We start from the raw sequence: 15317 nt of genomic DNA, 5'->3' as shown, positions 1-15317 counted from the left end.
AAAGTCTGCCTTGCATAGCATTCATAGCTTCCTTAATCAGTCCAGCAGAAATTTAGTCTTGCATATGACATCCAGAGGGGTACCTGTGCCCTTCTGCTTTTCTGGCAGTGCTGGTTTTTGGGCACTGCTATAAGTTTGCACTGTTGGAAACTTTGAAGTGCTCTTAGTCTCCTGCTGGTGGGAGCTGCAATGGCTGTGTATTGGGATACATGGCTCACAAGCCGTGTATTTAGAATGTAGATAGGAAGCTGCTTCCTTCAGCTATTGTGTTCTGTCCTTGAGTCAGTGTGTCTGCTCAGGCTTTGGTTCTGCTTCCTCAGAAAGGAAAGACCTGCTTTGACTGTTATGTCGTTGTGCACACAGAGTTGGTGGTCTCTGCTTTTCAGTCATGCTACAGCTGGATGGTGTCAGAGTCTGCGCTCTGCCGGGCTCTGTGCTGCAGCAGGGAGGGTCAGGCTGTAGGCATGTGCTCTCCTGTAGCTCAGCCCAACTCCGAAGTCCTGGGATATAAAGGCTGATTTGGGGTGGGGTGGGTATGAGTGCTGTTGTCTTTGTGTCAGTCTGAGGAGCAATATCCAGAGAAATGCTATTTCTCTTTCTAGCCCTCAGAGAGGGGAGCTCTGAAATTCAAGGTACTAACTGAACAATGTCATAGTTGGGGTCCTAGTGTGGATCCTGCTCCTGAGTTTGTACCAGGCTGCTTGCTGGCACCAGGTACCCTGATAGGGTTCCCCTATCAGGGGGGTGTTTCTAGCTGTAATCACCGTGGCAATAATGGTGTGTTCGTAATAAGTACTTTCAGAAGCTTTAGGTTGGTGTGGTATGGTGAGAACTGCTTGGAATGCATGTTCCTGCAATGCCCAGTAATGCCATCTAAAATCCAGTTAGCATTTGCAGAAGACCGTGGGGTATCATGCTGCTGACCAGTCTTGGTAACCTCTGTGCCCCTGCCCTTCCTGCAAAGTTCTGCAGTCAGTGGGTTTTTAAACCTGTGAATGCAGGCAATGAGTTACAGCCTGCCATAGGAGCAGAAATACTTTCTGAAAGTTTTCTGTGATTCTCCTTGTTGTGACTTTCGACAAGTTCTGAAATGCTTTCATTGCACTTCTAGCTTGTCTTTGTCAACTGGAGTGGTTGTATTAGTTTAAATTGTTGTCAGGAGATTTTGAGTTTCTTTGTGTGAATGGGAACTGCAGTTCCTCGGAGCACTCAGGGATTCTGTGGCATGATAAAAGTTGACTGATCTTTTTTCTTTAAAAATAACAAAAAACCAGAAGGGTCTTCATTTGCTGTGGTGAAACACATTGCTTATGATGTTTGTCATCTCTGGAGGACCAAGAGGAGAATCGGTGGATGTAAACCTGTGAGTCCCAGGAAGCAAACTGCTGCCCCTTCCTCTGGAGATATCCCTCCCGTTCTGGCAGGAGGAAGTGTTGAATAGGAAGGTGGTAAAGAACAGCTCAAAGTGTGAGTGCCTCTTGTATGGAGGGAGGAGGGGAAGGAGTTGCTGCCTGGTGCAGCCCTGCCTTCTTCCTTCAGTGCTTCCACCCTGAGAAATGATGGGGCTGCTTCCCAGAGCCACTTCCTCCGGACTCCTGCAGCTGCTGCTTGTGCAGAACTTGTTTTGGGATGCAACTGTATCGTGTTGGCAATCTGATTGAACAGATGAGATGTCAAGTGCCGAGATTTGTGTTGTCATAGGAATTACTAAGCTGGCACACTGTGCTGTTCTCGCTCGCTGGAAAGCTGTTTCTCTAGGAGCCAAACGTTAGGGTTAGCTTATTGCAGCTCTCTGTGTGTGTTGCTCATTCACAAGCACTTGTTTTGCTGCGTGCCACGGACTGTGATGCAATTTGATAGTAGTGAGGCAGAATGGTACGGAGGTCAGAGAGCACACTTCTGTGTAAACTCCTGACTGATGCTCGGGGTGATTGTGACCTCCAATGGCTGCTGTGCCATGCCTCATTTACTATGCATCTCATTTTCTTCTTTCTCACCGTGCAGAAAGGGCGGTCGTTCTTCCAGCCGAGCTGTTTGCTGGCTCTTCCAGGCTGGCAGAATGCAGAAAGGAAGAAATGTGGTTGAGTGCTGTGGAAAAAAAACTAAGCTTGTGTTGCAAAAACTTAATAATGCTTTGCTTTCCTGGTGGATGTCATTATACTGAATGCTTTACGTAAGTTGAGCCTTCAAAAGTGTCTGTATTACCAGCATTGTTAAACTTCAGTTTTCTTGTTTTGCAGCTTAGCTAATGTGCAAGAAGAAGGAACTGAACAGCTCTGAGGCATATTACTGAATTTTTCTGTCTTCTTTCACTGTGTGGTGTTCTGGTGGAAGCACGATACAGACGAACCACTGGCTTTTTGATATTATATAAACAACTTTTTCATCACAGTGAACAGAGGAAGCTTGTCACAGAACTTTTATCAGTTAAAGTACCAGCGGTGCCTGGAGCAGAGCTGTAAAGCTGCTACAGAACTCAAGTCTTGTGCAATTTTGTCTTGCAGGTGCCATGTTTCTGTACAGAGGAAGGCAACTGAGAAAGAGCTGAAGAAAGTAACACAACCAGATACAGGCTAATTGGGGGAAAAACAATTAACCTGTCTCTGAGGTGACTAAAGGGGAATAATGGTGATTTTGCGCCGGGCTCGGCCGCCTGCTTCCGCCCCAACCAGCAATGAATCTTGACTCGCTCTCGCTGGCCTTGTCTCAAATCAGCTACCTGGTGGACAATTTAACCAAGAAAAACTACCGAGCCAGCCAGCAGGAAATACAGCACGTAAGTAAAGTGATGATGCAACAAGAGGGAACCTTGGAGAGAAGGAATGGGAGTGTCACGTGCAGTTTCTCTCCTTGATTGAACTGCGCTCTGTGGTGCTTTCCTGTGCACAGTTCTGTGCTGCAGGATTGGGAGCTGGAAGCCACCAGTGTTCCTGCTGGATTCATCTGCTGGATGGTGGAGTCAACTAGTTGAGTCTCAGAGCTGAAAGCAGTGCGAGTCTGTGGCTGTGTGGTAGGATTAAGCTGCTGCTCGTGGAGTACGGCATGCAGAGCTTTCCTAAACTCTTTCAGGTTACGTTTTTCAGCTCCTGGATGCTTCATAAGGGCATTAGGTGGGAGAGGGAAGGAACCGTATTTCCTTGTCAGAGTTGTTTTTCTGAAAATGAGAGGATATGGTTAATCTGAATACCTTCACCTACCTCAGGTGGAAGAGTTTTGCTTTTCATCTCCTTTGATGAGGCGTAGCACACTGTCAAGTCAGGTGAGCTTCTGTGGTCTTGGGTTTATAGGCAGAGTAGCTTGAAACAAAGAAATTGTAGATCTGGGCAAGAATTCTGGTTTGACTGACCTTTTTACGTACAGCACTGGTTGCAGGATGGGACTGGAAATGTCTATCAGTGGAAGAGCTAGGAAGGAGTGAATGCTACTGAGCAAGTTTCAGAAACTGGTTTAGATGGATTCCCAACGTGCAGCTAGGCCAGTTAAACATTTGTACTTACACTGATGGGGGGGGGGGGGCAGAGGGTTTAAGCACAGTCCATTTGTGGCAGAGGTGGACTTCTTTAAAAGCAAATTCATTTCTCCCCCAGAGATAAGAGGGCAACTTCTGTTGTATTGGGTGCTTAGAATCATCTCACAAGCTGGCAAAATGGAGCATACCTTTTTGAACTTTACTAAAGTTTGTGTGTTTTTGCAAGTTCAGTACTTGCAAGGGTGTGAAATCCTGCTGTCCTCTTAAGTCAGCTTGTTTCAGCAGGTTAGTAGCTCCTGAAGCAAGGCGTGACTGAGGTGTGACTTGCAGATTTAACATGAAAAATTATGTAAAGCATAATAAACTTGTAGTTTTGAGAGACTGTGATCAATCTTCTTTTCAGCTTGAATACAAATCTCTAAAATGGGGACAGGTTCCTCCTTGTCGATCACCACAGGCCTCTTTCTGTGTTGCATGACTGCAAATGGAAATGGCTGCTTTTAGTATATGTGGCTATAACACAGAACTCAAGACTCAGTTCTTCAGATCTCTGTGCTCGTAAAGGTGTCAGAGCTGATTTTTGCTCTAATGTGCTTTCAGTGACCATGGGTGATGGTTTAAGACTGCTTCAAAAAATTGAACATGTGTTTGAGGGAAAAAAAAACTTCTACACATTTTATCAGATAAGTTCAGAAGAGTGACTTCCTCCCAAATGGCTTTAGTGGTTTCCTTTTTCCTGAATTAGAGGAGAGGAGAGAAGGGCTTTGAGGGCAGAATCATTTTGGAAGGCAGTTATTTGTGAGTTAAGCGTTTGCCTGAGCTTGTCCGTGTGATAAATCCAATTTAGTTCCACTACCTGTAGCGTATAATGAAGCTCAGTTTAAGTTGCCAGAAGCAGACCTGTTTCTTCCAAGAAGTGGGTGCTGACATACTCAGATCCTTGAGCTGGTCCTTGGCTTTTAAGAGGCTGTTTTTGCTGGAAGGCTGATGCTTGAAACGTGGTGATGTAGTTGACAGTGATAGTTGCAGAAGTAGTTGGGCAGTATTAACCTTACCCTCTTCCTGAAAACCATGCAGGGTTCGTGCTTTGATAATGTAACATGCTGAACTGCTCTCCTGAAATGGGAGTTCTGCTCTAAACTTTGGTGTCCAGCTGCAAACAGGGTGTGCAGGTGTTCCTCCTGGGCTAGTCACACTTCAGATTGCATTGTCTTCAGGCACGCTGTCTTGTAAACTTGCAAGAAGGCTGGCAATGCTAAGGTTTGTTTCAGCTCTTCCTGCAGGGAAGCTAGCAATTCCTTTCCTCTATTTCCTAGAAAAAACTTCTACATCCATATAGTAGAGCTGAGAAATGCCTGCACTGCACTTCCAGCCTTTATTCCCCCAACTGCATGTTTAATTTTCAAACAAAACCTTCTGAATTTACTTCTAAACGAGGAAGGAATCTAATTTTGATGCAGAGATGTACTGATAGCTTCAGTGTGTACAGTTCTATTCTGCATCCATCTGCTTTGATGAATTAATCGTGGTCATGGCTCACTAGAAGATGGATCCAGCTTCATGCCAGTTTTGTTGCCACATCTAAATCTACGTATTTGATTGGGATTGTTTTCTATAGCCTGAACTAACTCAGAGCTTGACTAAGCAGCTTCCTCCAAATCATGGAGGATGACTGCCCTCAAAGACAGTACTGTCAGTGTAGTTGAAGTGGGCTCTGTGCTCCAGGCTGATGTATCATGGGCACGTGTGTTCTTGCCATCAGTCAGGATGCAGGACTATCTCTGACTTGAATGTTCCTTTCCAGCAGAACGAAGCTTGGCAGCCACTGGCATAAGCAAGAGATGGAAAGTGTAGGGTCAGATAATGATAGAAATTGAGGTGAAAGCCATCAGTCAGCAAGGAAACCACCAGCAAGGAAGGGAGATGAAATGCTGAACTTGAGGGGAAGAGCTGGAGCACAGGCAGAGCTGCTGGGGCATGCTGGCATGTCTTGTGGAAACAGTGGCAGCATCTTGCTAATAGGTGAAGGTTGGATTTGATGCTTTATTTCTCTGAATAAAGCGAGCTACTGGTGATTAGGTGACTTGAAGCTTCTGCCAGTATGGATTTATTAAAAAATAAAAAAGTGATGCTGTACAGTTAGATAAGAAATGAATAGACATTGAAACAACCTGAAAGGTCTTCAGACAACAAGTTGATGGAGCTGGGCTGTAGTCGGGAGTTGAGCTTAAGGCAAATGGCAGGATGCTGGCAAAGATGTAGCCTTATGAGGATTTAGAAATGTGTGATTCGTGTTTAACAAACGTGGATAATTTATTTATTGCTGAGCTGTAGAATTGGGCTGAATGAGCTCTAAGGGGGAAGTCTCAGCCACAGGTGTTCAGCATGTGCTGTTTGCTTTTATAGTTTGCCATTGAGCAAGTTGGAAATTTTTTTTTTTAATTTAGAAGGCAGGAAACACTGTATAGTGTCCCTTCCATGTTTTAAAAGAGCGTGGAGTAATTATGGCAGTCAGACATGACCAGGAGACAAAGTAGAAGCTGCAAGCTCAGTGAAGCTGCAGTACAGCGATCTGTCTGGGCTGCATTCCTGTCTTGCAGGGATGCATGCTGTCTCAGGGCTCTATGCTTTTGCAGACTGAGATCATAGAATCATAGGGGGGTTGGAAAGGACCTCAAGAGATCGAGTCCAGAAAATGCAGGAGAAGAGTACAGAGAAGTGGGACCATGGCACCATGTGGATCCTTGTCTGCTTTAGTGGCAGAGAAGCTTGAAATCATTCTGTCCTGACTTAGAAACTGCTTCTCTTAGCTTTTCTTTAAGGGTATGACTTGTGAAATGCATGGCTTCTGTATCGATGACTTGTGTCTGGGTTCTTTTCCGGTCGCCTTTTATACTTTTAATCTGCAAATAGGTTTAATGACTTAGCTTTTAGGTTACTGATTAAAAGGTGGAAACGTTCTCATTTATGTCAGAACTGTAGATGAATGAACTACCAGAAGTGCTGATGTATCCATGGTTTTAGTCCCGGGTCATGCTTTATTACTGCTGTTTGCTACCAAGGCATTTTTGGATGTTCTCTTCCAGATTGTGAACAGGCACGGTCCCGAGGCAGACAGGCATTTACTACGCTGTCTATTCTCGCACGTGGATTTCAGTGGCGATGGTAAAAGCAGTGGCAAAGATTTCCATCAGGTAAAGTGAGCAGTTGTCTGTTAGGTTTATGTGTTCACAAGCTGCAACAGGGTGTGTAGGGGTTGACGATGGTAGCTGCAAGCAAACTTCTGTTATGGCATGTGGCTTTACTATTGCAAACACCTCTCATCAGTCCTCTAATCTGAAGACAGTAAACTACTGATATCTGACTCTTAAAGTATCTTGATCTGGGAAAACAGCTTACATACACCTGCTTTTTTCACTACACACAGTGCTCTCCTTGAAAGCCCTTGTCCCAAAAAACTTTGTTCCAGTTCACTAGCTGACACTTCTGGTATTATCTCATGTTTTTCATCCTGAAGCAGTATTGGTGCAGACTTCTTAACTCACAAGTTAGAACTGAATATTGCTAGATTGTCTGTTGCAAAGTGTGACAGTGCTTACAGGAAGTGAAACGTCTCACGTTCACACATCAGTTTTCTTTGTCTTCTAATGGTGGATGTTTGGTCACTTCTTGAGACTTAGAGGGGAAACCAGACAGAAAATTTAGGCACTTGGGAAACTTCTGCACTGTATGTTTAGTGCCTCTGCTTGTACTGGAAAGTAGCTTTGTTTTATTTTCCCATGTCAAAACAGTATGAATATTTAAGTTGCTTTGCTCTTCCCAGACTCAATTTCTGATCCAGGAGTGTGCGTCGCTGATTACAAAACCAAACTTTATCTCGACGCTGTCCTACGCCATTGACAATCCGTTGCACTATCAGAAGGTGTGTATGTTTGTGCAAAGGATCCTAGTGGGTTTTTTCTACTTTTCCTACTTCGTGTTTTTGTCATGGCTGAAATTTGTTGTGCTGAAGTCTTCAACAAACTTCCCCGTTCTGTTTTGTTGGACTAGTTGTTCAGCTTTAAAAAAAAAAAAAATGAAGGCTTAATCTAATGTATGTTATCTAATGGCTCGTTTGTGGCAGACAGCACCAAAGTAAATCATCTGTACTCCTGTTCCTTTCAATATTAAAGCCACTATGAGGATTTAATTGCCAAGCTAGAGTAATATGGGTATACGGGGAGTAAACTTTAGACACATCCAAAAATAATTCTAGAGGTGCTTAGTTTTCCAGTATAAGCTGTGTTAGCCTGCAGTAGAACAGTTGATAATATTCAAAACCTGCAAGCAGGCATCTGGATTGCCTGCTGTGACAGGAGAGAATAATCACAAAGTCAGCTCCATTTAACTCTTTCTTACTTATTTCAGAGTCTAAAACCTTCACCCCATTTATTTGCCCAATTGAGTAAAGTCATCAAATTAAGTAAAGTTCAAGAGGTAGGTGATTCTTTTATGTTCAAACTGTTTTGGTGTTTGATGACTGAGCTTGTTGAAAAGGCCAATGTCTCCTTACTGTTGTGTTTGCTTTTGTTTGTAGGTGATATTTGGTCTCGCTTTACTGAATTCTTTCAGCTCAGATCTACGAGGTTTTGGTAAGTGAACCTTCCAAAACTGTGCATCAAAAACATTGTTCTTCATTTAAACAGTGAGCTTCCTAAATAAGTAGATACTTGCATGCATGGTATTGCAGTCAGTGGAGGTGCTGAAGTCTTAAAGCTTTTTAAGTCTGAACTGTTGTAGTTTGTGATCAACACAGAGTTAAGAGAATAGTACTCAACTGAAATAAGTCATTATATTGAAAACAGATTCAGATTTTGACTCTGTTCTGTTTTGCATTCAAAAGCTGCCCAGTTTATCAAACAGAAACTCCCAGATCTTTTACGTTCTTACATTGACGCGGACGTCAGTGGAAATCAAGAAGGTGGCTTCCAAGATATTGCAATAGAGGTCCTGCACCTTCTCCTCTCCCATCTCCTTTTTGGGCAGAAGGGAGCCTTTGGGGTTGGACAGGAACAGATTGACGCTTTCCTCAAAACATTACGTAGAGGTAAGTGTGGTGCTCTTCTGGAAACCAGACTAAAGCGAGTTTCACAGTTGGCATTTGTAAACCTGTTGTCAGTGCAGGCTGCTGAAATGAGGATGGGGCTGAGGTAGAACTCTGTAGATTTTCCTAACAAAACTGGCATAAGTACTACTGTTTTGACTTCAGGACATAATATGGTATTTCTGTTTTAGCATGCAGTAGCTTGAGGTAACCTCAAGGCTTTATTTTTATTATTATTATTTTTTAGAAGGGTTTTGATAAATAACTGAAGTAAATAGGGTGATATTCTTGTCCACTTATTTGCTTGTTTGGGCTGGTATTTGTGGTTTTCACTTGACGCATCCCAGAGCACTGTAGTTGGAAAAGCCTGAGCTGCTCTATAGGGTAAGGAGCATAGTCTTTAACATTAAAAAAAAAAAGTTTTAAAATCATTGACTTGAAAGAGTAATCGCTGGGTGATTTTTATTACATGCAGATCTATGAAATGCTTGCAGAGTGTGCGCTGTGGCTTAAGTACAACTAATTAAATTCCTGGAATCTCCCATGCATAGTGTGTGATGGCAGGGGATAATGTTAAGAGATGTGAAGTAGTCCTTTCCTTTCCAAAACCCAACTGTGTGCTGTAGGCAATTGAGAAGGATAAGGACTTGGACTCAAAAGCTAACTGCATTTAACTCAACCCACTGCTTGGTTCTACACAGAGCTAGAGGAATGCATCCGTTGTACAGGAGAGCAGAATGTTTATACCATTTGTTCAACTATAATTTCTTAAGTCATGATTACTTTAATGAAGATTAGTGTGTATTAGCTTCTGTTATTTTCCTTGCTTTGATTTGGGAAACTTACAACTCTTCTCTCAGTGGCCCAAAGGGTGTGCAGGGTATTATGTGTCGTATGAAAGATAGTGCTAAGGAAGACCTGTCCATAAGTTGTCTTTACTCTGATGTGTTTTGCTGTGAGCAGAACTACCATCAGTACTTCTTATCTTCTCAGTGCTGTGCCTTCCTTAAATTTTGCTCTCCTGAGAGAAGAGTGAGTGTTCTCTCCTTCCATCCCTGAGTGTCTCAGTTTGATTGACGGACTTAGTTGCTGTCAATTCCACAGCCTCCTTTGTTTCCTAATACTTCGTGATATGGAGGAGAACCTTCTTTACTACTCTACTGTTTTTTGCTCTGTGCTTTTTTCGGGTGTCTGCTGTTAGTGACAGTCTGTAGTTGTAAAGCTCCCACCTCAGCTGCTAGTCTTCGTGGGCAGCTGCAGTGAAAATGTTAATGTAGCCTCTTGTATGTTCTTGTTGTCTAAGAATATCTGAGAGCCAGTAGGGAACTGGTAGGTGGGGTGGAATACTTGCAGAAGCATCTAGGTTTCTGCAGCAGCAAGGGAATTGCAGTATGGCACTCTGTTTCTGAGTAGTCAGCTGCATGCAACTACTGTTGTTCTGTGTTTTTGACGTGACTTTGTTTCGTTATGTTTGCCTTCAGATTTTCCCCAGGAGCGTTGCCCCGTGGTGCTTGCACCACTTCTATACCCTGAAAAACGGGACATTCTAATGGACAGGATCCTGCCTGATTCTGGAGGGATAGCCAAAACGATGATGGAGAGTTCTCTGGCAGACTTTATGCAAGAAGTTGGCTATGGCTTTTGTACAAGGTTTGTAGGAAAAGACAATTTCTTATATGGAAATCAAGCATTTTGGGTGCTGGTGGCTTTCTTGAGATGGAAAAGGTGAAGAAAAAGAACACTTTAACTATTATGAGGTTGTCTGTTTTGATTCCTGTTTGGTTTTGCTTTCTTCTGTTGTGTGTAGCTTTGCTGTTGAAATTGTATATGATGTTGTCACGGTAAAAACTGTTAGCTAGAGGTATTTGCCTTCCTTGTGGAGGTTTTGTGAACAGGGACAATGGTGCTACATTCCTAAAGACAAGATGGTTTAGTTTGGACTAAATCCCATTCTGCTCTTATGACACACTCCTGGCAGCTCACTCACCACGTGAAGTGAGTTATAGAAGAACTGAAGACAATAGTCTCTCTTCAAGAGAGTTGGCCAACAGCAGCTTTTTGTTTGTACCATGCTTATCAAAGCCTAAACTTTATAATTAAGATTATTTGAAGCTGTGGAATGTAATTATGATAGTGAATTGCTGGTGATAAAGCAGAGTATCTTCACAGCTGCTTTAGAGTCTGTGCCTGCTTAGACTTATTTTGGGAGAAATACAGCTGTCTTAAACTTGCCCTGGCTTTGTGCATATATTTGTGTATGTATTTAACCCACATTCTCATTTGGAGCGTTCCAGATTCTCTTGGCTATCTTCCTCTTCTCTAAAATGTTAAATATGCAGCTCTGTTAGCCAGACTTGCTGGTGCTGTGTGAAGCATGCTGCTATTACAGAGCCACGTGGGCTTGCTGAGACTGATGTGAACATGACTGTATATCTTTGCACCTAGCACAGGCATTGTGTGCCATTGGTTGTTTATATACGTGTATGAGTTGTCAGAATTACCAGACATGTAGAAGGAAAAGCTGGATGTTAGTTAGAATGCCTCTGCTGAGAATACAGTTTGAATATATTTTATTTCATGCTGTATATCTGCTACATATCCATAAATGGAATATTATAGCGCAGATGCTGAGGGCTCAAGGAGGGTGCTCTAATACCTGGCCATGATAGCAGGAGCCTGCAAACGTGTGGCTGTTTCTGGCTGAGGCTCATGCTGAGGACTAAGCACGTGTCATTTAAAGGCAGGTGGGCTTTACTGAGGTCTGTCTGTTCTGTCCCATCCTAGTGTTGAAGAATGTCGCAACATAATCATGCAGTTTGGCGTTCGGGAGGTGACGGCTGCCCAGGTTGCCAGGGTTTTGGGGATGATGGCTCGAACTCATTCAGGATTGACAGATGGTATTCCATTACAAGTGAGTGCTGCGTGGGAATGGATGGGCTCTTTGTATTTTTAAAAGCAGAAATTGGGATATAAAGACTTTAGAATATAAGCTTTCATTATTTAATGTTTGCACTTCTTAAAGTTCTGCCGTAGATATCTGTGATACCTTGTGTGAAGGATTCTTAGCAGCATGCAGGTGGTGTCATTGCTGGTCTGCACCTCTGCTTTCTTTTGTAGTGAGAAGTTCTATGGCTGGTGGGCTCTGAGACTTCTGTATTTCTAGCCAGTACTTGATTGAGTGTGTTTAACTTGCAGTCTATTTCGGCTCCTGGCAGTGGGATTTGGAGCGACGGGAAAGATAAAAGTGATGGAGCACAAGCCCATACCTGGAATGTGGAGGTCTTAATTGATGTTCTCAAAGAGCTGGTAAGTTTTCTGAGTGCCTTGATCTTCAGTGCAGAATGGTTCAAAGAAGGGCAAGTCCCAGTGTGAATATAAAGCTTTTTGAGCTCCTAGCAGCCTGAATGGCTTTGAATCTCAATAATGTATTTGTGCTGCTGTGCTTCAGTGATGCTTTTTCCCCTTGAGCAAGAGTATTTTGAGGAAGTGTAAGTAAAAAAAGACCTGAATGGCTGACATGGGTGCAGCTTGTGATGCATTCCATACTGCTCACTCCCACATGTTCTAGTATGTGTCTGAAGGTATTTTAAGTTTGAGTAACTTATTTCTGACAGTGAAACACCTCTGTGCATCAGACACCTTGTTTTGAGAAGCTTCACTGTAGACATTAATAATGAAGAAGAATATTTTTATAGCTACTCATTCCAAAACCCCCAGTGCTGGTGGTGTGTGTGATGTTTTGGAAGGTTTTCCATCACTTCTTAAGCAGTGTTATTTTAATTAGTGCAGTGAAATATGAATGCCAATATGCAGTCAGTATCCAGTTCTTGCGTTTGTTGCTCACCCGCATTTGGAAGGAGTGGTCTGCATTCTGTAATGGCCCAAGTTCCTTCTGGACTCCCTCATATGAAAGTTTCACACTGTTAATGAAAATCTAATGGATGTTTTGCAAGTGCTTGCATCGTAAATTCCTCAAGAAGAGAACAAGTCCTGCTTGTTGGCAGCTGGTCAAGTCCTTCTGCCTCTTGCTGGAGAGCATATGGAGGTCTACAAAAGAAATGCACTGGAGTGCAAAGAAATGAGCTGTTTTTGTTTTGCTTTTAATTTAATGTTTGGGAAAATGTACAGCTACTGACTGCAGCGCTGGGGGAAGTGAAAACTCATGGACTGGCTTCAAACACTAGCTTGCATCATGTGTGTACAACTATCTGAACTTTGTTTTGAAAAGAACACAAACTGTTTTCAACTAAAAGTTGGGTGGGTGCTGTGCTGAAGTGGGGTTCTTAGCAGCAAGTACTGAGGTTTGTGACGTTTAAGGCTAACTTGTCTCCTGCTTTTTGCATACAGAATCCTAGCCTAGACTTCAAAGTAGTAACCTATGAATTGGACCACCCAGGATTTCAGATTCGTGACAGCAAGGGCCTGCATATTGTGGTGTTTGGCATCCAGAGAGGGCTAGGCATGGAAGTTTTTCCAGTTAACGCCATATACAGACCTTGGAAGCATGCAGAGGGCCAGGTAAGCTTACCAGCATTTTAACTGCCTGTACGTCATTTAAGAAGTTCCTGAACTTCTCAAATGGCAGATGTGGATTGATAATCTGAATTTTCAGACAAGCCGAGTTTGAGAACTTGTCTGCTTTGTTGGGAAGGAGGTGGTCACTAGCTGTTTGTTTTTAGCAGGGTTCTGGCTCTAATGCAGATGAGCCAAGAATCTGGTTACACAAAAAGACTAGAGCTTTGCATAATGCAGCTGTGAAGGAGTGTTTCACTCGAGACATTAACTGCTTTTCGTTTCTCTTTCCAGCTCTCCTTCATTCAACATTCCCTCATAAACCCAGACATCTTTTGTTTTGCTGACTACCCTTGTCATACTGTTACCACAGACATCCTGAAAGCACCACCAGAGGATGACAATCGAGAAATTGCTACATGGTAAACCTGCTCTCCCCAAACTGCTTTTCTTACCTAGATTTAGAGTAAGACAACTTACTTGGTCAGATGTGACTTCATCTTAGTGCAGCGTGTTATCTCGGTAGCTGTGTTTACATTCCAGTAATTGAGCTGTTATTATTTTTCTGTTTGATAGTGTATTCTTGTATTAGAACTTCCTGTACATTTCCATAATATCTGAAAATGTATTGCTAGCTGTTGCTCTTGATTGTTTTGAGAGTTTCTGCAAATGTATTTTGGTGAATCTTAGGACTGGAGGTGGTGTGATAGAGGAGTTAAGATCTTAAGTCTGTCTTTTGTAAGACAATGCTAGAGAATCTTGCTCCTCCTAAAAAAAAAAAAAAAGTCTTGGGATTTAAACAGTAAATTTGTAGAGCTATTGCTGAGTTATTGTACAAAATTGTATGCCTCTGCGAGCTGATGGTTACAGCTTCTTCTAATATATCTGTATGGCTGATTTCAGTGCTGATATTACCTGCTCCTGAAATAACAAATAGTAGGATGGGGAAGATGGTTAAAGTCAGTGAAGGTGGGAACAGCTATATCTCTGTGAAATAGGGAAAAATGTAAAACATCTTCCACAGGTTTCACAGGTAAACATGCAGAAGTGTTTTTTACTTCTGAAAGTGTATTCCAAGTTGAGTTACTTAAGTAACCCGCTTCTAGCTGAATTTTTCCAATGTCAACGTTCAATTCTCCATCTTCCTTAACAGAATAAGAGGAGCTCTTAAGTTGATTTGGGTTTATTTTTATCTGTTTTTATTTTGGCTGTTGTTATTTTTCATGGATAAAGATGCTCCTGGAGACTTAATTATATTCAGTAGGAGCTCCAGTTTCAGGTTGCTTGCACTGGGCTTAGTCTTGCAATTGATGCTACAAACTTCTTTGTGACTTTTTGGGGGGCTTGTCTGTCTGTTTTTTTCTTTTTGTTAGGAAGAGCCTGGATTTGATCGAATCTCTGTTACGGTTGGCAGAAGTGGGACAGTATGAACAGGTTAAGCAGCTCTTCAGTTTTCCCATCAAGCATTGCCCAGATATGTTGGTATTGGCCTTATTGCAGATCAACACTTCCTGGCATACCTTGCGCCATGAACTCATCTCCACGCTCATGCCAATCTTCCTTGGCAACCATCCCAACTCTGCCATCATTTTGCACTATGCATGGCACGGGCAGGTAAGTGTTTTCACTGGTGCTGAATCTTTGCATTTGAACTAAAGTTTGATTATTTTATTTTTCAGAGAGGGAAGCTCACAGGTTTAATATGTAGAAATTCTAAGCAGTAAGGGGAGGAAGCTCAAAACAAGTAGTTTCAGCTGGTGTGCTTGAAATCACATATGCTGTGACTTCTGTTGAAGGTTTAGAGTGTTTTCAGAAAATTTAGGGCTGCCTTTCAGGGAGAACTTCCATGCAGAGAGAGGGCAAATGTGCACACAAACTCCACGCTCTTAATGAACAAACAATAGGCTTGTTTCTATGGTTTCCCCTTTCATCTTGACTTAACTCATTGTGTCTATTGGTAGTTAAGCAATCACAAATCAGAGGAAGAAGTTTAAGACAGAGGAACCCTCTGGGGTGGGAGGAGAATCTGCATTGAAGAATGTTTTACTCCTTAGGGTATGGTACTGTCAGTGATAAGAAGCTTGACCTCAGTGGGTCTTAGTCCACATTTACTGCAAAGTCATGACTGTTCCCTAGCTGAAACAGTATGAATATTTTGAGGGTTTTTTCTTGTACGTATCCATACACTGAAGATAGGATACAGGTGGTGCTTTTTGCACAAGGTGCTTAAATAACAGAAGATTCAATTTTTCA

General features: G+C 42.6%; 1 protein-coding gene across 1 annotated transcript in view; it reads left to right on the top strand.

Annotated features, from left to right (window-relative positions):
• Positions 1-15317, top strand: part of CNOT1 (CCR4-NOT transcription complex subunit 1) — a 50143-nt gene that overhangs the window by 2223 nt on the left and 32603 nt on the right. Inside the window, exons 2-13 of the mRNA XM_065733422.1 lie at positions 2505-2776; positions 6556-6663; positions 7293-7391; positions 7877-7945; positions 8046-8100; positions 8352-8555; positions 10034-10202; positions 11337-11463; positions 11748-11858; positions 12900-13070; positions 13359-13486; positions 14438-14678. Of these exons, the coding sequence (XP_065589494.1) occupies positions 2675-2776; positions 6556-6663; positions 7293-7391; positions 7877-7945; positions 8046-8100; positions 8352-8555; positions 10034-10202; positions 11337-11463; positions 11748-11858; positions 12900-13070; positions 13359-13486; positions 14438-14678 (1584 nt within the window). The 5' untranslated portion in view covers positions 2505-2674. The remainder of the gene's footprint in view (positions 1-2504; positions 2777-6555; positions 6664-7292; positions 7392-7876; positions 7946-8045; positions 8101-8351; positions 8556-10033; positions 10203-11336; positions 11464-11747; positions 11859-12899; positions 13071-13358; positions 13487-14437; positions 14679-15317) is intronic.

The sequence above is a fragment of the Cyrtonyx montezumae genome, unplaced genomic scaffold (assembly GCF_038088225.1).
Source record: "Cyrtonyx montezumae isolate F1298 unplaced genomic scaffold, pur_monq_1.0 scaffold_17, whole genome shotgun sequence".
Taxonomy (NCBI): Eukaryota; Metazoa; Chordata; class Aves; order Galliformes; family Odontophoridae; genus Cyrtonyx; species Cyrtonyx montezumae.
The sequence above is the reverse complement of the archived record's forward strand: the minus strand, read 5'-3'. Positions and strand labels throughout refer to the sequence as shown.